The 25,813-nt window shown below is 46.0% G+C and overlaps 2 protein-coding genes across 3 annotated transcripts in view; one reads left to right on the top strand and one right to left on the bottom strand.

Moving 5' to 3' along the window:
• The window catches only part of NUP210 (nucleoporin 210), an 84,221-nt gene extending 62,948 nt beyond the window's left edge, over nt 1–21,273 (bottom strand). The window contains exons 1-8 of the mRNA XM_044300896.1: nt 20,646–21,273; nt 16,263–16,399; nt 14,719–14,850; nt 14,513–14,609; nt 10,684–10,834; nt 10,365–10,497; nt 2,589–2,747; nt 75–143 (exon numbers count right to left, since the gene is read on the bottom strand). Coding sequence (XP_044156831.1) covers nt 75–143; nt 2,589–2,747; nt 10,365–10,497; nt 10,684–10,834; nt 14,513–14,609; nt 14,719–14,850; nt 16,263–16,399; nt 20,646–20,803 — 1,036 coding nt within the window. The 5' untranslated portion in view covers nt 20,804–21,273. The remainder of the gene's footprint in view (nt 1–74; nt 144–2,588; nt 2,748–10,364; nt 10,498–10,683; nt 10,835–14,512; nt 14,610–14,718; nt 14,851–16,262; nt 16,400–20,645) is intronic.
• A 2,047-nt stretch (nt 21,274–23,320) lies between these two features.
• Nucleotides 23,321–25,813, top strand: part of HDAC11 (histone deacetylase 11) — a 68,626-nt gene continuing 66,133 nt past the window's right edge. For both annotated transcript variants that reach the window (XM_044301979.1, XM_044301977.1), the window contains exon 1: nt 23,321–23,363. In XM_044301979.1, coding sequence (XP_044157914.1) covers nt 23,362–23,363 — 2 coding nt within the window. In that variant the 5' untranslated portion in view covers nt 23,321–23,361. The remainder of the gene's footprint in view (nt 23,364–25,813) is intronic.

The following is a 25,813-nucleotide window of genomic DNA, read 5'->3' as shown; positions in this document are numbered from 1 at the left end:
AATATATATCAACCCAGAAGAGACTTTTAATAAAAAATTATTGAAAATATGACACAAAAGAGATATATAGTTACCTAAATATCCAGGTTCAACCACGATGACTGTACCATTCGGCAGCCTTGAGGCACCTTGCATACGAATATGTATAGGATCATTAAGGAAAAACAAGATCACAAGGGAGAAACATAATAGGAGGATAGGTGCGGTATTTACAAAGGGCTGTCCCACTATTACGACTGGGGCTACATGGTAACTTTGGTAGCAACCCGATAGCTGCAAGAAATCCAACTGGTTTGGATTTTTCTTCTGATGGCTGAAAACCCATTCACTTTTACCATTTGCGTTGCAGGCCGAATTACACTGTGAACTTTGGCACCAAGTTGTGTGTTGCGGCCAAAGTCGCCCTATAGGCCAAGCATTACCATGGTTGTTCACATTCTAGATATTTATGACCTGTGCTTGGGTATAGTTCATCAATATCAGATCAGTGGGGGGTCCGACACCCAGCACCCTCACTGATCACCCGCTACCGCTGGTGAATGGGAGTTGCAGTAACCCCACACAGTGTAAAGAGCTGGCTTCTGGCTCCGACATCTGCCTTTATTTCCCGCATCGGAGGCTGCTGAGAACATCTGATCAGTGGCGCCGATGGGCGTTGGATCCACCACTAATTTATCCTACAGATAAGTCATCAATATCTAGAATCCGGACAAGCACTTTAATATTACATGTCTTAGTGCTGGTAAGAAGAAGATACTCCTGTTGCAGTGAAGTTTATAGGTTGGTGGGCACAATAGTAGGAATCACTCCATGCCCGTTTACAAGAGGATCTGGGCATGTGTGTGAACTGGCACTGGAAACACTACATGGACTTTGAGAGGAAGTAAAAAGAAATCCAAGAGGCACCATGACATGTATGCAGCAGCAATAAGTAGACAGAGCAGCACGATTTAAAGCAGGGATGCCCAACCTGCGGCCCTCCAGCTGTTGCAAAACTACAACTCCCATCATGCCCAGACAGCCTACTGCTATCAGCCTACAACAGGGCATGATGGAAGTTGTAGTTTTACAACATCTGGAGGGCCGCAGGTTGAGCATCCCTGATTTAAAAGGAACCTAAACTATGTAAAAAGAATTTCTAATAAAGTGTATGCTATTTGTAAATTACGGGAGAAGGCTTCAGCGGCATCTGGTGCATGCTAAGTGACTAAAGGTGCACAGGACTTACAGGACTTGCCTTCATCTCAGTACTGCACGTTGGATGATGCTTGAGTTTTATTCAGTAATTTGCATATAGCACACATTGTATTGCAAATTCTTTTTATACCTAACGCTACAACAGAAACTATATATTTAAGCTGTAAGAAGAAAAACACGGCAGATTTTACACACAATTCGTACCACCTTGTCCATGGGCTATATCTGGTATCGCAGCTCTGCCCTATTCACTTGACTGTCATCAAGCTACAATAAGAAGTGGCGTGGTTTCTGGAAGCTTCCATGTGTTGCTCATCTCATACAACCCTATTTAAACAGGTTGGCCACATTTTTCGAAGATATTAAGAAATGGATAGGTAACATGAAATTCAGAAACTTTGTAATTTATTTTGCAGAAGTTCCGAACCATTTATACAGCCTTCTATCCTGCATCAAGGAAACGTGCGCTGTCGCAGTGCCTTGCAGTGGAGGATTTAGAGTGACGTGTCTGGTCTCATACTCCATGTGTGACCATAGTATGGACAGGAACACCATGAGGCTGGAAAATAGGACAAGGAGGCATGGTTTCTCAAAGGGTGGGGGTAACGACACAGAACTTCTGTTAAAAATGTTTGTTAAAATCTTTCCAATGAATTTCTTAAGATTTTCCTAAAGTGGCCAACCCCAACCGGGCAATATAGTAAACAGAGGTGGGGTTCCTGTTTGGCAAGATAACCTGAATATTAACATAATAACAAAGAAGTACATGGAAGGAAGGTACTCAATGCTTAAAGGGGTTATCCAATTCCAAAAATGCTCCTCCTATAGATCACACTTACCCTGCCCACCAGTGATGGGCTGCAGCCAATAGCAGGCTGCGATGGTGACCGGCCTCCCTAGCATCGCGGCCTGCTATTTGCTGCAATGCAGCCGCTGGGGAGCAGGGCAAGTATAACCTATATGAGGGTCATATCTAAGACTTTGGATAACCCCTTTAAGGTTTACTTTAATGCCCTCTAATTTTCAGCACAAATTATTTATTTTGTAGACAGCTGACAGGATAGTTCTGTCAAGCTGGTTTCTGCAGCTGGTGGGCTCCCGCCATGACAATTATCCACTCTTACGGACACTTAGATGATTTTCACACAGCTGGTCGGGACACACTCACACAGCTGTTTGTTTAGGATCTGGATTGCACGCTCCCACTCCTGGACAGACAAAGTGACACAGTTCACAGGCACACAGGCCATTTGTACTTAACTACAGTACAATACTGTTGTGTTACTGCACCCATGAGACGTTACCTGCTGCTAAAGTCCTGTTCCAGCCAGCGTCAGGGACACACAGGGCTTATACAGAATAACCAAAAGACAACCATCACACAAGGATATTTTTATGAAGCAGCACAATGCTGGTTTGACCCTTCTGCAAGGCAGTGACCGTGGAGGTTCTCTGGTCCAGCTTAGCTACCGGTGCATCCTTGTTCTCCACATGGGTAGGAATATGGTTTTGGAGCTGTAAATGGTATTGATCAGATGGCATGGCTAAATCTGGAGATAAAAACAAGCAGTTAAACAAAACAAAAAAAACAAACAAAAAAAACACATGGTCAACCACACAATATACTGTACATCTCTGGTTTAAAAAAAAAAAAAAAAAAAGGATAATCTAATCTCTCATTATTAAAGGGGTATTCCGGTTACATTATTCCCCTAGCCACAGGAAAGTTGATAACTATTAGGTGAGGTTCCTACCGCTGGTGCCTCCACCGATCACAAAAATGGGGGCCCCGTATTCCCTGCAACCCGCTGAAATGAATGGAGCAGGCAGTTGGGCATGCGCGTGGCCACTCCATTAGTTTCTACAGGACTTCCGGAGTTAGCGGAATACAGCGCTCAGCCATTACGGAATTCCGATAGAAATGAAAGGTGCAGCTGCACACAATCGACCAGTCACTTCGTTCATTTCAGGGGGTTGCAAGGGGTACGGAGCCCTCGTTCTTGTGATCGGTAGGAATCTCACTGATCTAATAGTTATCAGGATAGGGGATAACTGAATGTAACCGGAATACCCCTTTAAGATGCTAATGGCATATTCTCTGTGTTTGATTATACTGGTCAAATTACTATGTTGGTTTCCATAAAAAATACTGTATACCATTAAAAACACACTGGTCCTACTGTGTCTGAGAGAAGGAATAGATTGTGAGCCTTACTTACATGGGGATGCCCTGGATGTACCGTAGCTGGCATAATGGGCTGTTGGAATTTGATGCCATGTGGATTTTGCCTACCGTATTTTAATATGCTTTTAGCAAGAGTCTAGAGTGTGTCTTAGAGTCCAGCAGTGCCAGACTTCCCTGATTGTATCCTTAATGATCGGGCAGAGTGCATCTGCATACTTCTCTCCCTGCTTAACACCAATCTGTGTGATCAGTACAGGCCTGAGAGGAGGGTGACCGATCTGGGAGAGGACTGTGAGAAATACAGCTCTCTCCATCCTGGAGGTCCTCAAGCTGCAGGGAAGGAGATGAATACATTAGCCTTCATGTTTCTTTGCTGAACCTTGCAGGATGGAAAAAACGTGGTACACTACACTTTCACATCCTGCAGAGTTCTGTAAAAAAAAAAAAAAAAAATAAAAAAAAAAAAAAAAATTTACAATGGAACTCCATGGTGATGGATGCCACAGTATGGCGCACCTACAGGGGGGGGTCAGGTCTGGACCCTTCCTAGAACAACTACCCAACATTTTATTTTTATCCTTCAGGGCCGCACCGCCGATCACCACAGGCGGCATGGCCCTGGATGTAATTGCGGGCATTTGCGGCGTAGGCGGTGGTGGGGGGGGGGGGGGGCAGTAGGAGATGAGCGCTTCCATTGTGGAAACGCTCATCTCCATATCTCATCCATCTGTATCGCTGTCCTTAGGACAGTGATACAGATGCCTGTGCTGCGGCAGAGCAGGGGAGGGAGAGGTGTGTCCCTCCCCTGTTCTTCTGATAGGCCACAGGCACTAATGCCTGCAGCCTATCAGAGCCCAGCTCAGGCGGCGCGATTACGTCATCGCGCCGCCTGAGCCGGGCAGCACACAGCAGGGACACAGGCCGGAAGAGGCCTGCATCGCATCGCTGCTGATGGAGGTAAGTATCAGTGTGTTTTGTTGTTTTTTTTGGGAGGGGGGGGAGCTGGCACTATGGGGGCACTAAAGGGGAGAACGTCACTATGGGGCATCTGGTGGTACTTTTTTTTTTGGTGGCACTTCTTACTGGCACATTTTGGGGGGCACCATGGAGGAGAGGGAGGAGCACTATGGGGGCTCTAAAGGGGCATTTTTTTTTTTTTTTACACACACTATCAGGGCAATTTAGGGGAGAACGACACTATGGGGCATCTGGTGGCACTATAGGGGCATTATTTGGGGGGCACCATGGGGGAGAGGAGCACTATGGGGGCTCTTTTTTTTTTACACATTATGGGGGGCACTATAGGGGAGAACGGCACTATGGGGCATCTGGTGGCACTATAGGGGCATTATTTGGGGGCACTATGGGGAAGTGGGGGTTCTAAAGGGGCCTTTTTTTCTTATTGGCACATGGGGGCATTATGGCATCTGGTGGCACTAAGGGGGCATTTTTTACTGGCACATTATAGGAGGCACTATATGGGAGGGCGGCACTATGGGGGAGAGGAGCACTATTGGGGCATATGGTGGCACTTAGAAGGGGCATTTTTTTACTGGCATATTATGGGGGACACTATGGGGAAGGGGGAGAGGAGCACTATGAGGGCATTTACTGGGGCACTATATAGGAGTATTTTATACTGGCATACATTATGGGGACATTAGCTCAACAGCTGGCACTAAGCAGGGGTATTTCATGTACTGTCATTGTAGGGAGAATTATTAGTACTAGGAGGTATTTATGCGGAGCTTTGCTAATACTGGGGGGCTATGAGGAACATGATTACTAGTATGGGCACTATAGGGGCATTATTACTACTAAGTGTGCTCTGGCAGAGAATTATTTCTATTTTGGGGAGCCCTGTTACTTTGGGGGGCACCCTGCCACAGTATCAGCTTAGCACAATCATTTTTGGGGGACATTATCTTTATACTATTAGTGTCTGTGCGCAGTTATTTTTTTTAGAGCACTGTGTGCCAATAATTGTTGAAGGGGGCACTATCTGTGTGGTAGTAGTATTTCCAGGGGGATGTTTCTGCAGTATAGTATTGGGGGCACAGCGGGCACAGTATTGGGGCACTATCTGTGTGGTAGTAGTATTTCCAGGGGGACTGTTTCTGCAGTATAGTATTGGGGGCACAGCGGGCACAGTATTGGGGTGGCAGGAAAGGGTGTTCAGAAGATGTAAAGATGATGGAAATGTGGGAAACTAATGTATGTTTGTTAATCTCTGCAGAGATGGGAGATGGCTGAAAAATCATCATGGCGGTCTGGTCTGAATGGAGAAGATGAGGAAAGAGAACGTCTACAACAAAGGGGACATCACTGGATGTAAGAGGTATGAGGCGCTATGTAAGAGAGGAGATGCTCCGGCTCCTCCCCAGCCATTTGCAGAAGGAGGATTCAGAGCTGGGTGAGGACGGTCAAAGGGGGCAGCAGGCCACGGGCGAGTGGCAGATGGTGGGGGAACCACAGGCCTTGAGCAGGATCTGGGGAGGCAGGAGAGCGGAGGAGCTTCCTGGCTGTAGCCGGCTGTTTATTGTATGATGTGAAGCAGGCAGTGCAGCCAGGACAGACCCCCCTCTCTCCGTATGATGTGTAGAGACAGGCCGCAACTATAGAATGTCAGCTGTACAGTGTTTGTTGGGCGTGGCCTATTATATGTAGGAGGGGCTTTTAATAATGAGCGGGGCCCAAAAAATTTATATTTTCCTACAGAGCTTTTAGAATCGCAAAGTAAAAGAAACAGCACAACACACTACAACCCTTCCCTGCATTTTTAAATATAAAGGGGGCTTTGAAAAATTGAATTAGCACAGCGCACTACACATGCCACATTTTTTTGCCTTTCGGACCCCCCCAGACAAAATTCCTGGGTGCTCCCCTGGAGGCGTCCGTTAGTGTATACGTTTTTTTGTGTATGTTAAAGGTATGACAAAAACCCACCCTTACATGCCCGATCCAGCACTTCTGTTATTTTTGTTGCTCTGCTCATCTAACGGAGCAGAACAACAGAAATAAATAGTGTTAAGTGTGAACGTGGCCTAAGAGGTGAGCATTTATACAGAGGACCATTACTAAATACCATCAGGCAATTCTAGCCAAGTGATAAAGTCTAGTCCAATATAGCGGAATTAAGCCTGTCCTTTATCAGTTGGCTATAATAGCCTGCCTGCATTTACTACACATTGCACTACATACACTACACGCATCAGTGTGTGATGTATACATGTGTATGTGATCACACACTGCTGTCACCTTGATCTCCGGGACTGTTTGTCACCTCTGAGGAGTCCTCTTCAGCTACTCCGCCGCCATGTGTAACATCCCAGAGTTATGTTACTAAAAACTCTTTTTCCCCGCTACCATTTGTTGGTAACATGTGCCTTGTCATCTAATGTGATTTTATTTATATTCCTCACAAATGTGCATATTCTAAGCCTATGAAATAGCAATTATGGCAAGAGAGAAAAGAGAGAGGCGCTCATAGGGTGGTAGGCAATGATAAGCGTAATGGATGGAATGTGCTCACCTTTGGGTGTTGTGTGTGTGTAAGCGCAACGTCCCTGAAGGTAGAGACACAATAGGTAGGTGAGGGCGAGATGAATGATTTGTGTGTGAAAACACACGATAAGGTACCTCTTTGGCGCACAGGGACGACCACGGTTCCAAGGTTTTTTTGGTATAAATACCATTTATTGTTAAGTTGACAACGCGTTTCAGAGTTTATAACTTCTTTCTCAAGTCTTTAGGGGCGCCAACAGAAACAGAAAAAAGCAACAGGCAAAGGGTGACCGGATGACTGGGGACTCCCTCTGATGTGTGCCGCTGTGTCTGGCTAAAGACTTGAGAAAGGAGTTATAAACTCTGAAACGCGTTGTCAACTGAACAATAAATGGTATTTATACCCAAAAAAACTTGGAACCGTGGTCGTCCCTGTGCGCCAAAGAGGTACCTTATTGTGTGTTTTCACACACAAATCACTCAAGCCTATTAAATGCATTTGCTGTAATTTTCATGTTCACCAGCAGATGGCAGCAATGTGTTAGCAGGGCCTTAGTTCAGTTTAGCATATCTAGACTGGAATAGTACATTCCAGTTTAGCCCCCTCTTTGAGAAGGTGTGGAATGTTCCCACATGCTGCCTCATGGGGAGGAAAGGCAGTTACAGTTAGTGTGCCAGCCACCCCGGCTAGGGGAAGGCTGTGCTGGTAGGATCTAAGTTCTAAGGATCCCAACCCAGGATCTCGTCTCGGTTGAGACCAAAGATCTTCATCCCCAGTCTGAGCCCTTCAGCCTCAGCTGGTTGACAAGCAAGCAGCCATCTTCAGAACTCCAGGACGAACCATTCCCTGTGAGCATAACTGTGAGTAACATCCAGAGACCAGGAGAAGCCAAATTCCTCCTCAGCTAGTCAGTCCTATACACAGCAGAAGATATAGATTCCTGCCATATTCTCCAGGCATATTATAGAAGCAGAAGAGATATTGATCCCTGTCATACATTGTCATCACCTGTTGGGACCCAAGACTATTGCTGTATCTCATGTGGATTGATGCTGCATCCAGTAAAGACAAGTTGAATTATATTTCAAGTCTGGACCTCATTCATTGCTACCAAGTTCCTCAATTACTCCTACTAGCAACACACTCATTTATTGCAAGTGAGCCAGGATCTAGGAGTCCAGCCGTACCAAGGTAGGAGACACCGTTGACACTATACCTATTACCACACAGACATTACACCAGTCTGGCATTCCTCACCTGGTACATGAGTTGCAACACCTTAAAAGGGCCCTGAGATTGTACCCTGCGCACGCTGCAATTGGCTTCATGAACAAAAACTCTTAACTATCATTTACACCTGGCCCAGTCATTGCATATTATAGCGTCAGTGTGCATAACCCCAATCCGGCTTACTGCACATGTTTCCCGGGGTCCTTGTGCAGTGTGCCCCGCTTTCCTCACTGTAGAATCTACCGGGAGCTAGCCTCTCCTCCTTTCAGCTCCTGCCGGCTTCCCCTGCTGCAGGGCCCTGTATCGCTCCGGCGCCCGCCCAAACCATCCAATAGTAAAAGCTCCTTACTGTATGGAACTTTGCTATTGGTCATTTCAGGCACAGGCAGCATCGCTGTGCTGCCTGTGCAGTTCCCTGTGCTGCTGAATGTAGGGGAAAAGTCTAAGGCGTATCGGTACGGAGAATAAAAAGAATACCTAAAAAAATTAAGAATATAGCAGAACAAGCCTGGCAGGACACTACAAAGCAATGATAGGAGACACATTTAGGCCTCTTTCACACTACCTTTTATTTTTTTCCGTTTTGCGGGCCGTTTTTTTGCGTTCCATATACGGAACCATTCATTTCAATGGGTCCGCAAAAAAAACTGAATGTACTCTGTATGCATTCCGCTTCAGTGTTTCCGCATCTCCGTTCCGTGCAAAGATTGAACATGTTCTATATTTGGACGCAAATCACGTTCCGTGTCTCCATTAAAGTCAATGGGTCCGCAAAAAAAAAAAAAAAAAATGCATACGGAAATGCATCCGTATGGTTTCCGTATCTGTTCCGTTTTTTTCAGAACCATCTATTGAAAATGTTATGCCCATCCCAATTTGTTCTATGTAATTACTGTATATGCCATTCGGAAAAACAGAATCGAAACAACGGATCCGTGAAAAACGGACCGCAAAACACTAAAATAGCCATACGGTAGTGTGAAAGAGGCCTTACTTGGATAGGTACCCATGCACCATTGCTGTTTGTTTCAATGGTCGTGTCAGCAGATGAAACACTAAAGTTAACAGGACTCCTCCACTTCCTTAACCCCTCAGGGTCGAGGCCTATTTTCATTTTTGCATTTTTGATTTTTCCTCCCCATGTTCCAATAACCATAACTTTTCATATAGCTATATGAGGGCTTATTTTTTGCGGGACACCATGCATTCTTAATACCACCACTTAATTTACCATATCTTGTACTGGAAAATGGGCAAACATTCTGCGTGTGGCAAAATTTTTAAAAATTAATAAATAAATAAAGGAATACTGCCAAAGTTTTTGGGGTTTTGACATCACAGCGTTCACTGTGCGCTAAAAAATGACCCAACGTCCTTATTTCCTGAGGCTTTGAAACTGATGGCTCATCCTTAGTTTGGGTGACCAATATCAAATTGGTGGTGCTTTAACTCCCCGACACCCACACTAATGACCTGGCTGAAGTGCCACATCCCCTTCATTGTTTACCAGACACATCACCATAAATTTTATAGCGGCGGTGGCAGGTACGTCAGCTCTGTGCCACTGAATCAGACTGAGGCTACGTCCACATATAAGCTCTAATTCCAGTATTCTCTTCCAGCAAAGGAACAGAATCCCAGAACTGCCTGATATGTGCATATGCTGTAGAATGCAGGTGCACAACGGATCCCATTCACTATAATGGGGTCTGCCGGGTGTCCACCATGAATATAGGCATTTTAACAGACAAAATACTGCTGCTGTTGACTTTTATTTTTAGGGTGGGGGGCAAAGACTGCAGTGGAGGCTCCTGCCAGAGATTCTGGTGCAGATGTGAACCTAGCCCAGTGATGGCTAACCTTGGCACTGTCACTATCAAACAGACCAGCCATGTCTAGCACACAATGAAGAGGACATAGTTATTTCCAGAACATCATGGCCCCTTTATCCAGCTGATCAGTAGGGGTGCAATGAGTCAGAGCCCCCACCGATCCGATATAGATGGTGTATCTCTTCTATCACTCACCAGTCAGCCTACAGGCCAAAAACTCCACAGGTATGTTACGTTTCACCGATGACACTAATACAATTGCATCCGATCGTTGGTGAGGCAAAGGAACCAGCAGTGCACATCTCTGTCTTGATAATCTGCTACAGTGTATCAGTGCAGATAAAATGCTTTGGCTAAGAGATGTAACTAGGCTGGCAATTAAGTTTGCAAATGTTTGGAATGAAAAAACCCTTACCAGTGATCTTCCCCTGCTTGACCTTCTGCACTTTGTATCGTATAGAGGATCCGACAAGTAGATAAATATCAGAAGCCGGATACAGGAGAATGTTTTCTAGAATAAGGAGTCTGACCTCCGCGGGTTTCACATTCTGCGGCAAAACAAATGAAGTTTTTATGAATCACATGCCTTTTAGGAATCACATCAATTTATGTATCTAGCAACGGATCGTACCATTTGATTTCTGCAGTGCTGAGCACAGCAGTAGTAAACTCTAATTCATAGTCGCATACAAATTCCCCCATCATTATACCCCACGAGTGGCCTGTTCACTTACCTCATAGACTGATTCCAACATTCTTGCTCGGAGTTTAGAGCTTCCAGTCTTCATTCCAGACACCAAAATTGTGTCCCCCTGTTTTGCTACTTTTTCCATCTCATATATATAGGCTGGCGGCACATAGGTAGACTCCAAGAACTTGAGGATTCTACAAGCGAGAAAATATTCAGAGAGCAGAACAGAGTTTCACATGCATCACCAAATGTCAGCTTAGTAAAAGGGATCAGTGAAACAAACCCAAATATATACCAATCTAGTTATATTTATCAGATCTGTTACACAGAACCCCATAAAGAGGACCCGTTACCACTCCTGACATGCCGGTTTTAATAGTTACTTGAATTCCTCGTGTAATAACAATTCTCAAGCATCTTTTCTCATGACCATGTCATGCCATTCTTCTCTTATTCCTGCTAGAAGTTTATAGATAAAGGTACTGATGGGTGCTACCAGTTGGGTGTGTGTCCCTGTACAGTCTGAAACTGGCAGCACTGATTGGACAAGGTAAGACTGTGCAGGGACACATCCCCCAACTAGTAACTCCCCTCTGTACCTTTATCCATAAACTTGAGTCATAAGAAAAGATGATCCAACATTTTCATTTTGTGTGGAATAGAATTATTTACTAAAAGAAGCAAGTCAGTAGAGGCGACAGGTCCTCTTTAAACACTATGGACACCTTTGGAGCAACTTTTTTATGCTTGCATTTTACGCTAAAAATATTTTGTCTTAATTGGTCTTTATTTAAAATTTCTGCAGTTTTTTGTGATACATTGAGTTAAAAATCAGTCTATTTGCAGACTGTCACTCCTGAGTTTCGTCCGCTGACATTTCATTTAAAGCGTTATCCCTTATCTCCTGACCTCATAAACACTCATTATAGCTAAACTCTTAAAATATGACTTAAAGGGGTTCTGCAGTTTGTTTAAACTGATGATCTATCCTCTAGATAGATCAGCATCTAATTGGCGGGGGTCCGACACTCGGGACCCCCGCCGATCAGCTGTTTGAGAAGGCAGCGGCGCTCCAGCAGCACCGCGGCCTTCTCACTGTTTACCGCAGGCCCAGTGACAACACGACTAGTATCACTGGCCTGGGCACGTGCCCAGTCGAGTTGATACAAGTCGCGACATCACTGGGCCTGCGGTAAACAGTGAGAAGGCCACGGCGCTGCTGGAGCGCCGCTGCCTTCTCAAACAGCTCATCGGCGGGGATCCCGGGTGTCGGACCCCCGCCGGTTAGATGCTGATGATCTATCCAGAGGAAACTGCAGAACCCCTTTAAATGAGTGTTTTATGAAGTCAGGAGATCAGAGATAAGAGCTACACATGAGCTGCCAGCCAATGGAACTCAGGGGTGACAGGCTGCAAATAAACTGATTTTTAAACGCCATGTATCACAAAAAACAGCTAAAAATGTTAATGAATACCAATTGAAAAAAAAATTTTTTGCCCAAAATGAGCCAAATTCAGTAATAAAATATTGAATCTGACAATTCACTGCTATCAGGCACAAGAACTAACTCTCTGACTGTGGGGGAAGGGGAGAATCTAGAAGTTGATTACGATTTAGCTGCAAAAGTATGCAGTCCGTTGGGCTTCTGTGAGGACATGATACGTAGGTCATCAATATCGGATTGGTCCTACACCCCCACTGTTCACCCGTTTCCTGCAGTCTCCGCAACAGAACTATCAAGTTGAACGGAGCCTGAAGAACAGCTCTTTTCAAGCTGTAGTGGCCATAGCTGGTTACAGTGATGTGAAAGCAAGTGGAGCTGCAGTAAACCTGCACAACACTACACTGTGGCGTACGCCTTGACATATATTGGTCTATAATAAATCAGGGCCTATATGTCCAAATTACACTTATTTTGTGATTTAGGTTGAGGCTGTATGTAATTTATGACGAGGCTCACGCATTGTCATAAATCAGGTTGATCTCCCGAAGTCCGTGCACGTAAACCGAAATCTATGCCGGCCCCTAGCTAATGTAGATTTCAGTCTTCTTCTACACTAGAGACAGCTAGGAAGCTGTCTTACATTTAGAACTGGCAGAGGATCCGCCAAAGTTATGTAGAAGCCGCCGCATCGTGATAACTTTGGCAGAACCACCGCCAGCTTGGGGGTTTATTAAGACCGGCGTCTAAGGCCTCTTTCACACTTGCGTTGTCCGGATCCGGCGTGTACTCCACTTGCCGGAATTACACGCCGGATCCGGAAAAACGCAAGTGAACTGAAAGCATTTGAAGACGGATCCGTCTTCAAAATGCGTTCAGTGTTACTATGGCAGCCAGGACGCTATTAAAGTCCTGGTTGCCATAGTAGGAGCGGGGAGCGGGGAAGCAGTATGCTTACAGTCCGTGCGGCTCCCGGGGCGCTCCAGAATGACGTCAGAGCGCCCCATGCGCATGGATGACGTGCCATGTGATCACGTCATCCATGCGCGTGTGGCGCCCTGACGTCACTCTGGAGCGCCTCGGGAGCCACACGGACTGTAAGTATACTGCTCCCCCACTCCCCACTACACTTTACCATGGCTGCCAGGACTTTAGCGTCTCGGCAGCCATGGTAACCATTCAGAAAAAGCTAAACGTCGGATCCGGCAATGCGCCGAAACGACGTTTAGCTTAAGGCCGGATCCGGATCAATGCCTTTCAATGGGAATTCATTCCAGATCCGGCCTTGCGGCAAGTCTTCAGGATTTTTGGCCGGAGCAAAAAGCGCAACATGCTGTGGTATTTTCTCCGGCCAAAAAACGTTCCGGTCCGGAACTGAAGACATCCTGATGCATCCTGAATGGATTTCACTCCATTCAGAATGCATGGGGATAATCCTGATCAGGATTCTTCCGGCATAGAGCCCCGACGACGGAACTCTATGCCGGAAGAAAAGAATGCAAGTGTGAAAGAGCCCTTAAATGCCAGTCTTAATAAATGTGCCCCTGAGAATATTAAACTGTACTCCCCATAACAGCAGCATGCAATATTCCTGCTATGTTGCCATCTTGTTTTTGATGTATTGCTCCATGCTAACCTAATGCAGACACTAATCCAGTACTCTTTATAAGGCCTCTTTCACACTACAGTATGTCCATTTCAGTGTTTTGCGGTCCGTTTTTCACGGATCCGTTGTTCCGTTTTTTTGCTTCCGTTGTGGTTCCGTTTCCGTTCCGTTGTTCCGTTCCGTTTTTCCGTATGGCATATACAGTGTACAGTAATTACATAGAAAAAAAATTGGGCTGGGCATAACATTTTCAATAGATGGTTCCGCAAAAAACAGAACGGATACGGAAGACATACGGATGCATTTCCGTATGTGTTCCGTTTTTTTTTTTGCGGACCCATTGACTTGAATAGAGCCACGGACCGTGATTTGCGGCAAAATATAGGACATGTTCTATCTTTCAACGGAACGGAAATACGGAAACAGAATGCATACGGAACACATTCCGTTTTTTTTGCGGAACCATTGAAATGAATGGTTCCGTATACAAAACGCAAAAAACGGACGGCAAAACGGAAAAAAAAAAAAAAACGGTAGTGTGAAAGAGGCCTAAGAATGAGCTGGAAAACCAGACAAACGCACAGTGCTCCATATGCGATACATCAGGTCTTGCTAGCATTTTTGCCTCCATTACTTGCCTCACTTTTTAACCCTTCTCTTTCCGTTGTCACTGGTTTTCACTGTAGAGTAAAATCCCTAACAGGTGACAAATGGGAGAATGGGAATACAAATGGCAGCGCCCTTCTCGAAGTAAATTACGGATGATGGACTTTCTGTTGCGGCTCTATCTAGTAAATGACATGCTTGACAGGAGTTTCTCTTACCGCAATGTATTATGGGAATCAGAGTAGCCGTCCACATCGGCATCCTTCACCATTGTCCATTCAAAGCCCATGCCAGCTAACGTACTGAACGTATTACCTGCAAAAAAACAAAGCGTAACATACACATTGATGTGATGCAAAAACACTTAACAAAAAACAACAAAAAAAAAAAAACAACAGGGACACAAAGGAGCGCGATCTTTTACCTTCAGAGTCTAAAGCTTGTATTTTAAGCTTCAGCGGCGAATCCTCCAGGTAAAGTTCTCTTGTGGTTGAGACAATCTGAATGTCATGAACTATGTCCACAATTGCATCACATCGAAGGACCTGTCCAGTGTCTTAATTAATGAAAACATAATTAACACAGAACAGGTTAAATAAACATATTCACTTGCAATCTCAGAGGTAAGATTCTGTACTTTTATGTGAGGCTGAATTCACAATGCATTTGCAGTGTCTGATTGCCATATCCATAGGAACGCCAAGAGTGTCAGTATGCTCTTTTTCAGCCGTATGAAGAAGCACAGCATGCTGCACTTTTCCATAAAGGGGCATGCTGCAAATAAAGAACAGGTAAGTTTTCACCTTACAGGTCCCACGTCGCCACTCACTGGCCTCAGCAGTGAACTCGACAAGGCCAGGGATTGGCTGCAGCTGTTCTGCTGGAACAGGGAAAATAGATCCCAGCAGGCAGAACCGAAGCGAGATCTGTGTGGCAAGTACCTGCTGAGTCTTTATTTGGGGAGGATACTGGGGGTTGTCTGGTTTCCTCCTGAAACCGGAAAACCCCTTTAAAAATAAATGATGATGTTCTACTTACCTCTTTCTCTGGCACCGTTCTCTGAGATGCCAGTCTGGTACCCCTGCCTGTTTAAAGACTCCAGCGGTCATGTGCAGGTACCATAAAAGGTATGTGACTGCTGTAGCCACCATACTGGTGAGGACAGCGATTGGCTGCAGCAGTCATGCTGTATACATGCGAGTCACCGCTGCAGTCTATAAATAGGGAGGGACTGACAGTACACAAAACAGCACTGGAAAAAGAAGCGAGTACACCATTGCTTTTTGTTTTACAGCATTTTGGGACATGTGGGAACCCCTTTAATAGCTTTTTTGTTTAAAAACCATGCCAATAAATGTAAAAAGTTTTATTCACATTTCTGGTTTTGATATGCCCTTTTTTATTTATCCGCATGCCATTTTGATTTGTAGGGGTACCAGTTTTACCCCATTCTGTATCTGCATATTTCACATTTGTATGTATTCAGTTTTTTACATCTATATTATAGAAACATAGCTAATCCTTCAACAAAAAAACGGTACAAATATGGATGAGAAACAGCCAACTCGGAACACAGTACGAAATAAACGGAAGCAGTCCGGAAAAATTCATGGAACAAGATCTGTATTGCCTCTCTATTTGATCTGGATTTTCATACACAAATGTGAATGAGGCCTTGGCGCAGTTTTAGCCCAGGTTATTACAGGAGTCCTGACTTCAGCAACTGTATTCTGCAACAATGTGCTCTGTAGGATAGGCCTGGACTGCAGGCACATAATGGGCTGCCGAAAATAGCAGCCAGTGTCAGCACCCGCTATACCAACAATACTATGAATCTGCTAAACAGGACTGAACCCAAAAATAATAAAGCCAGACGGAACCCATGTAGTGTCCACTGTCAATGAATTGGGGGCAGCCATTAGTCACTGGTCAGTGCTACAGAGTATAAGAAATATGAAATACACTTACATATGTCTTCTGCAAAAATGATACTGGTTAGCCGTGTGGGGTGGGTTGCACGAGCTTGCACCATGGCCCGCTGTGAACACTGACCGTCGTCAATGTTTACATGTTCAATACTGGCAACTTCGGGTCTGGTTGATGACCTGAAATAAGAACATTATGGAGATAAGAATATTAGATTTCAAATAAAAATAATAGGATAGAGATAGATATATATAGAGAGAGAGAGAAAGATATATCTGTGAAAGAAGGTTAAACATAGATAAATGCAAAAAAATCTCTTGATTAGGACAACAAAAAAATTTCTACTGTACAAAAATCAGGGTCCGCCTCGACCCTGTTCAACAGGACAGAAAAGAGGAGCCTGCATCAGTTTTGTGTCCCTCTGCATCCTGTTATAAAGATATATTTGCTCCCCCAAAAAAAAAAAAAAAAAACACAGAGCGGCAGGGTCACATAACAGAAGGGTTTCATGACCGCCTCCATGTTTAGTCTCCGCACAACCCCTTTGAATGATCCGCACAAAACGCGAGTGTGAAAGTAGCCTAACTGGACTATGTTAAAGAACACCTGTAAGCGGACATGATACTCTGAAGACAACATTTTACAGAGCAGTAGGAGCCAGAAAATATTTTGTGGGAAAAGACTTAGTATAACTGCTAATAGTGCTGTTAAAAAATAATAATAAAAGCAATATTCACCTAACAGATCCTGGGCATTGCCATACCTATCGACGCTTCTCTCTGCTTCCTGATCCTGTGACTAGGTGGTAAATGTTCATTGTAGAAAGAAATCCTTTGCCAATTTACCACTCTAACTAGAGATGAGCGAACAAGGTTCGGGTTATCAAAGAATAACTTATGGTCCGTGGTAGCGGAATCCATAATGATATTCTTATATAACCTGAACTTTGTACGCTGAACTTGAAAACTAAAGTTCGCTAAACACTAATTCAAACCTTAAAGAGGATGTCTAACTTCAGCACACGGCACTTATCATGTATACACAGTTAGGCTCCATTCACACGTCCGCAATTTCGTTCCGCATTTTGCGGAACTATTCATTTCTATGGGGCAGCACTTCCGGGTCCGCAATTCCGTTCCCGAAAAAAATAGAACATGTCCTATTCTTGTCCGCAATTGAGGACAAGAACAGGCATATTCTATTAGTGCCGGCAATATGCGGTCCGCAAAATGTGGAACGCACATTGCCGGTGTCCGTGTTTTGCGGATCCGCAAAACACGTTGCTGACGTGTGAATGGAGCCTTAATACAAGGCACTTACAGCACTTACTAATGTATTGCGATTGTCCGAGTGCCTTGTACTACCTTTCTCTACATGATAAATGCTGTATGCTGAAGTGACACAACCCCTGTAACTGCGGAGTAAATTATTTCAGGTTGTTTTGCTCCATCACTAGGAAAGTGAAATATGTGACCAATGATGGCAAGTCTGCAAAATATTCTACATGATTCTTATGTTATGCAACGTTTCCTTATTCACGGAAATTAGACCACAGGTGAATCAAAATTCGGATGCTCACCGGAAGAGGTGAATCTGAGAAATGTATTTTTTTTAATGATTAACAGCTGCATAAAGAAGCGACAGAAGGAAATCGGAGCTCCCCGTCGGGCCCTCCTACTTCCTCTTAAACCAGAATTTAGCAGTAAACCGAGCAGAGCAGCAGAAATTGTAAACTTCCCGCCTGCAACTCTGACAATGATTCATTTTCCTCCATAGTACGGCCATACAGTCCACCAGTCAGACAGTGGACTGCAGCCTCAGCCAGGACACTGGAGCTGTACGAATACGTTGTGCATGCGTTCCGTGCATTGGGGACCGCAATTCACGGTCCCCAATGCACGGGCAAATTCTGTGCGGCGGCCGGGACGGATCGAGACCCATTCAACTTGAATGGGTCCATGATCCGTCCGCACCGCAAAAAAAATAATATAGAACAAGTTCTAATTTTTGCAGTGCGGAGGCACGGACGGAAACACCACGGAAGCACTCCGCTTCGTGATTCCGTTCCACATCTCCGTGATTGCGGACCCATTCATTATCAATGGGGACAAAACGTATATTTACAGAACGGAACGCTCCAAAATGCATCAGACCCCCTCATGCCTGTGCTTGGTATCGCGCTCAGCCACATACACTTCTATGGGGCTGAGCTGCCCCTAGGCCACGTGAACGATGAACATGACATCACATGGTCTAGGAAAAGCCGAGAGAAGGCCAAGGACCTACTGCGAGCTCCAGTACCTTCTCAAACAGCTGATCGCGAAGTCCCTGGTGTCGGACCCTCACCAATCACATCCTGATGACCTATCTTGAGGATAGGTCATCAGTATTTATGTTTCAGGAGATCCCTTTAAACGGAGAACACAGCTAGTATGAAAGAAGCCTTAGATTACTATTTCATCATCAAAAGGAGGTTATAGTCCTGCTTTGAAGAGGTTCTGTAGGCTTTAATGCTGGCAAAATAAGGTTCTCTTCACATCTGCATGGTGACTGATGGACCTTATTGACCACTGGCGTCATGCACGTGACCATATGTTCGGTCCGCATCCAATCTGCATTTTTCGCAGATCAGATGCAGACCCATTCATTTGAATCGGACCGTAAAAGATGGGGACAATGCACCGTGTGCTGCTCACATCTGTATGTCCGTTCTCCGGCCCGGCAAAAAGATAGAATACGTCCTATTGTTGTCCAATTTGTGGACAAAGATAGGACATTTCTACAGGAGTTAAATAAAAGAAATGGCGGCATACACGAGGGCTGATGGACTCAGTCAGCTTCTGTATTGACAGGACATGATCTAACGTGAGCAAGGATTGCTGTGTAGCAGTGCAGCCATAGAAGTAAATGGGGTCGGTTGGTGTGACTGCGAATGCAGAAAAGCTTAAAGGGGGTTGTCCCATCTTGGACATTGGGGTTATATCGCTAGGATATGCCCCCCAATGTCAGATAGGTGCGGGTCCTACCTCTGAAACCTGCACCTATCCTTCTAACAGAGCCGGCAAATTGCAGGAAGTCACATCACGGCCACCATCCGTTCATTCCTATGAGAGCGACGAAAATGGCCGAGCGGAGCACTTGGCTATTTCCATCAGCCTCACAGAAGTGAATGGAGCAGTGGCCGCTCTTGCCATTCATTTCAGCGGGACTGCCAAAAATAGCTGAGCACGCCATTCGGCTATTTTCGGAAGTCCCATAGAAGTGAATGGAGGACGGCTGCGCATGTGCCCTCCTGTACATTGCAGGCTCCGTTCTAAGGATAGGTGTGGGTCCCAGAGTGTGTGATGGCTAACCTCCACACTCCAGCTGTGGTAAAACTACGACTCCCAAGATGCACACTAGTTTGGCTGTTCCCAGAGCATGCTGGGAGTCATAGTTTCACCACAGCTGGAGTGCCGGAGTTAGCCATCACTGTGACCTAGAGATATGCACCCAACTTCCAAGATGGGACAACCCCTTTAAGAAAAATAAATAAATACCGAACCAGGATTGGAGATTTTTGGGCGATTCTGGGATCACGGTCACGGCAGCTTGCGCATCACGCTGTCAACCCATTCATTTCTAAAGATGCACTGCCACACCGCGATTCTTGATCACACGATGGGTATCGGGGCTAAGACCACCTACGCGGTGACATTGGATCTAATGACTGTCAGTGGTGTCACAGCACAACATGCGACAGTCGCAAAAAAATCCAGACCCGATACAGTTTGTGTCGCATGCTGCATGTGACTAACGTAAGTCGTAGGCGAATCGCCAGCAAATTTTCCGCGACTCGGCTGTGTTTTTACAACCAAGTCACATGTCTATGGACACATCTACATGGCGATTTTGGCCGCGACAGCTGTCACGCAACCAAATATCGCAGCGTAGGTATGAAAAAAAGGTCAAAGTGTGACCGCAACAGGCTAACGAAAAAAAGAAACTTGTTGAAGTCGCACGTCATGGTTGCGGCAAATGTGTGAGCCATGCTGCGACCCCCTAGTCATTCCTAGGGCAGCCAAAATCGCCATGTAGACATACCCTAAAATATTCATGACAGCGCGTTGCGCCCATTATTATTTTTGCACGCCCTTTCTGTGACACATGTCACCCGGCCTACAGTCTGCAAATTTTACAATGATTTGCATGTCTATCGCTGGAACGACTAGCGAAACTTCGGCGTGAAACGCACATTACAGTATTTGCACAATTCCACGTGTTTTTTTTTTTTTTCTTGCCCTTTCAGCCACAATGCAAGTGAATGGCGACATACTGACAGTCATTGTCACCTGAAATGTCACTGGCACAGTAATCACTGTGCAAATACGGTCCAAAGTCGCCTATAGATCGCTGCCCTAAGTGCACCCCCAGCCAGGCACTTACCACTTGTAGCAGCCCTCAGTCACCTCCAGGGTGAAGTTTATCCTGGTCCCTCGGGTGAAGGGCAGCAGCACTTTGGGGATATTCAGTTTAGACGATATAGAAACATGCAGGAAAGTCAGGACAACAACTCCCATCAGCCAGCAGCCCCTCTGCCCCATGCTGCCCTCTGTGCAGTGCACCGCGCGCAGGACTCCTCTGTGCTTCCTCTGACCGCCGAGAACAGAAGACAGCGCCCTCCGCAGGTCACGACGTCCGAGACTAGGGTTTACAGCTGCCGGTGTGTGCGGGAGGCCGGCGGGTTATCTGCTCCCGCCATGTGTTTCTTCATCCCCTCCTCCTCCTCCTGCCCGCACCGCTATCTGGAAGAAAGAGCCGTAAAGAGAGGGAGGGCGGTGTGCTGTACACAGCAGGTCACCTCCACAGGGCGGCCATGTGCACGGCGCTGCAGGGGACGCTGGCTGGGGGGTAATAGACGGATGTGGCAGTATAGGATACCCGTGTATGGGAACCACTGGGGCTCATGTATTATGGAAGCTATTATACAGGGAGTAAGTTCTCAGCTTTCCATAGAAAGTGCAACCCTTCTTTGGGGGATGTTCACACGTGGTGAAATCTGCGTCCTGTGCAGATGAATGGGGAATCTGCAGCCTCCCTCACATGCATTGGAGCTTTGCCGCTGTCGGACAGACATGCGCTGCTGTGGTCTTTGACGTGAACCCAACACAACGACATGTGTTGCGATGCGACATGACAGTCGCAGAAAAATCCATCTCAAATGGATTTTTTGCGACAGTCGCAGCATGTTGCAGTGCGACAGCATAGACTATCAGGCTTGGTCTACACGACATGTGTTGTGCGACACATCGGGCACAACTACACTGCAACGTGTGTCGCGCAACAATTTTTATAATGATGGTGTCACACTGCGACAGTCGCAGAAAAATCCAGATTTTTTGAGACTGGTGCGTCGCTGTGCGACACCATAGACTATCATTATAAAAATTGTCACATGACATTGGTCGTGTAGACCTAGCCTCATTATAAAAATGACAAAATGTCGCGCACAACATATTTTGTAATACTAGTCCAGGGACGGCCAACCTGCAGCTCTCCAGCTGTTGCAAAACTACAACTCCCAGCATGCCCAGACTGCCTACAGGTATCAGCCTACAGCAGGGCATGGTGGGACTTGTGGTTTTACAACAGCTGGAGGGCCTCAGGTTGGTCATGCCTGTGCTAGTCTGTGATGTTGCAAAAAATCCTTTCAAGATGGTGTTGCAGTACGTCACAGTGCACTGTAGACTAGCATTACAAAATATGTCACGTGGCATGAATGTCGCAGTGTGGTTGTACCCTATATGTCGCGGTGTAGCCCTAGCCTTAAAGTCGGTGGGTCTGCGTAAACCGCTGACAGACCATGGATGAGGTCTGTGTTATGTACAGTAAGTGGTGTTCATTGATGATTGGTAGAAGATGGTCTGGAAATCCGCTTTTCAGACGCCTAGCAGTTCACGTGGAATATGGATGACACACGGAGCGCAAAGCATGGACCAAACATGGAACCTTCATGGAGGAAACCCTGACCGTCTCGTCTCAGACAAGTGAATGAAGCCTAAGTGACGTCCCTTAATTCAGGCGGAAATGCTGCAGACTAGTCCCAGCGAATGACAGTTTGGCTTCTCGTGCAGATGCCCATCATGCACACAGAAGTGTCGTTTATGCAGATTTCTCTGCGCTTTTGAACCCAAATTTTTTTTTTCATGTAAGGGCTCGTTCACGCGAACGTGTGCTGCCCGTTGCTGTATTGCGGACCACATTTGCGGATCAGCAATACACAGGCACCGTTCCGTGGTCATTCTGCATCACTGATGCGGACCCATTCATTTCAATGGGTCCGCAAATCCGGAACACTACAGAGTGCTTTCTGGGGTTCCGTTCCGTGCCTCTCCACCGCAAAAAGAAAGAACTAGCTCTATCTTTTTGCGGAACGGAAGAATCGCAGACCCACTCAAGTGAATGGGTCTGCGATCCCCAGGCGCCTGCCCCACGGACGGTGCCCATGCATTGCAGGGCACGGGCTTCACACGTTCGTGTGAACGCGCCCTAAGTTGGTTTCTCATCAGGGTAAAAAAACAGATCCTGTTGCATCCGTTATACACATTTGGCATCCGTTTGAGCCATTTCTGTCTGAGATCCGTTTTTTTTTTTTTATTAAGACGCAAAAAAAGAGTACTGCATGCGGATGCCAAATGTGCATAACTGATACACAGGATCTGTTTTTGTTTTTTTCTGTTCTTATGATAGATAGGAAGAACAGGAAATGAATCGGGGACATGAAACCCGCCTAAAATAACGGATCCAGATCTCACACTTTTGCCGCACTAAAAATCAAAATCCAGGTCAATTTCCGTGCAGAAAAAAAACATACAAAAAAGATTGTGTGGCCTGCTTTTCACGTTTCTCATAGACTTTCAGCCAACATCTGGAGTTCCCAGTTCTCTGGGCTAAATTATTGGAAATGTGTTCCACCTTTCCCTTAAAAAATTGGGTGACAAACATTTCACCCGAGCATACAGAGGACAGCAGCCTGCAGCTCAGCTCTTTGTACTGTGTATGTACCAGAAACTGGTGACGTCATCCTGACAAGTGCATAACCCCGCCTTCTGTCTGACGTCATGCACTGGAGGAGGAGCGCAGCCCTAAGGAAGGAAACAACATGTGAGTAATCAGAGAAGGGGGGGATGTGTTGTATGGAGGGCGAGCAAGTGGTCTGTATGTAGACAGACAGGAGGAAGGGGCATGCAGGCAGCCTCACAGCATAGAGGGAGGGAGGGAGGGAAGGTTGCTGGGCAATCAGTGTACACACAGGATTTCTCTCATTGCTGGGTCATCAGTGTGCAGGCAAATGTTAGTAGGGTGCTGGGTGACTTCCACATAGAAAGGCAGGCGCTGTGTATTCACAGGGAGGCTGCAGGGCTGTCAATACAAGCATTTGGGCCTGTAGACTTGGTGTACAGAAGTGCAGTATAAGCCTCGAGCATTAGGGATGCAAATTAAGGCTCTGTTCACATTCACATCTGCACATTATAAATCAGAACCAAGGCGCAGATATGAACTGAGTCTAAACGCAATGTGCAAGACAGGAGGGAACATACATGACAGCAATAAAAGAGGAGCGTTCAACCATGTTATAAAAGGTGGACTGTGAGCTTATGGCATATTCATACAGGCAGGAATTTATGCCACTGTCCCCAAAGGACTATACGGAAATCCACACATGGGGGATCTATTAATACGTCTTAGGCCTCATGCACACGGCTGTACCGTGTTTTGCAGATCCACAAAACACGGATACCGGCCATGTGATTCCGCACTTTGCGGATTCGGACTGTACACGGAGTGCTGTCCGCATCTTTTGCGGCCTCAATAAAGTGAATGGGTCTGCATCTGAGCCGCAAAAAATGCAGCTCAGATCTGTGGACGTAAACAGCATTCATGTGCATGAGGCTTTAAAGGGAACCTGTCACCTGCAAAGCGCATATTAAACCGACCACAGTACCTTACAGTATCCCCCAGTGTGTTGCTAAGGGTGATTTCACACTAGCATTATGGAGTCCGTTATGGCTTTCCGTTATAACGGAATCCATAAGATGGGAGGGCGGATCCGTTTTGCTGCCCATAGACTTGCATTGTTACGGAATGCAAAACGGACGCCTTTAAAAGGCATTCTGTTTGCTCTCCGTCCTAATAGAAGTCTATGGGAATCAAAACTGATCCATCTGGTTCCCGTTATGCAAGACGGAAAACAAAGTCCTGTCGACAGGACTTTGTTTTCCGTCTTGCATAACGGGACCCAGACAGATCCGTTATGATTTCCCATAGACTTCAATTAAGACGGAGCAAAACGGAATGCCTATTAAAGGCTTCCGTTTTGCATTCCATCCTATGGATTCCGTTATGTTCCGTTATAACCCTATTATAACGGAAAGCCATAACAGACTCCATAACTCTAGTGTGAACCCACCCTAATCGTGTTTTTCTTTCCTCTTTGTGTTTCTTCATACGTGTTAAAAAGGCTGTTTTAGGCCTCATGCACACGACCGTTTTTCGGGTCTGCATTTGAGACGCAGTTTTTGCGGCTCGGGTGCGGACCCGTTCACTTCAATGGGGTCGCAAAAGATGCAGACAGCACTCCGTTCCGTGGCCCCGCAAGAAAAAAATTGTATGTCCTATTCTTGGCCGTTTTGCGGATAAGAATAGGCATGTCTACAATGGGCCTTCCATTCCGCAAATTGCGGAAGGCACACGGGCGGCTTCTGTTTTTTGTGGATCCGCGGTTTGCAGACTGCAAAAAACTGAACAGTTGTGTGCATGAGGCCTTACTGTCAGTTGGCGCTGTCTCCGAGTCAGGCTTGAAGTCAAGGGGGCAGCAGCCTCATTGCTTCAAGTAAAGCTAAGCCCGCCCCTTACCCCTCCTCTCTACAATTAGATGGACATGCTGCCAGGATCGCGCTCTTCTAGCGCGTGCGCAGTACGTTGCCTGTTACAGCGCGATCTTGCAGCGTACCGCGCATGTGCTAGAAGAGTGCGATGACGGCAAGATGTCAATCACAATGTAGAGAGGAGGGGTAAGGGGCAGTCTTATCGTGCCTCGGAGCAAGGAGGCCGCTGCCCCTTGACTTCAAGCCTGACTTGGAGGAGGCGCCAACAGACATTAAAACTGTGATTTTTAACAAATATGAGGAGACAGAATGAGGAAAGAAAATCATGATTAGCAACACACTGGGGTATACTGTAAGGTACTGTGGTCGGTTTATTATGCGTTTTGCAGGTTCCCTTTAAGCAGAAATCTTTCTGGTGTACAACGTAACAAAATAATTGAGGTACATCATTTTGGAGCCTCCACGGGAGGTCTGTGTGCCTGGAAATGAAATCTATGCCAGCAGGCGTAAAGTGCGCCAGTTTGCTGTTACAGGGGTCCGCCAAGACCAGGAACCCATGTTGATATGTGCAAGCCCCCTTCTCCTCTGATTATGGTCCCCGCTGGACTGTGTGACATGCCGTCTACATGGCCTGTCATCGGCCTCACGGGAGCATTGGTCATACGCAGCGGTGAGCGGGTGTAATTACAAGCCGTCCCATTCACTTCAGTAGGACGGCTCCTTTCT

This window comes from Bufo gargarizans, chromosome 7, assembly GCF_014858855.1.
Source record: "Bufo gargarizans isolate SCDJY-AF-19 chromosome 7, ASM1485885v1, whole genome shotgun sequence".
In the NCBI taxonomy this organism is placed as follows: Eukaryota; Metazoa; Chordata; class Amphibia; order Anura; family Bufonidae; genus Bufo; species Bufo gargarizans.
The sequence above is the reverse complement of the archived record's forward strand: the minus strand, read 5'-3'. Positions and strand labels throughout refer to the sequence as shown.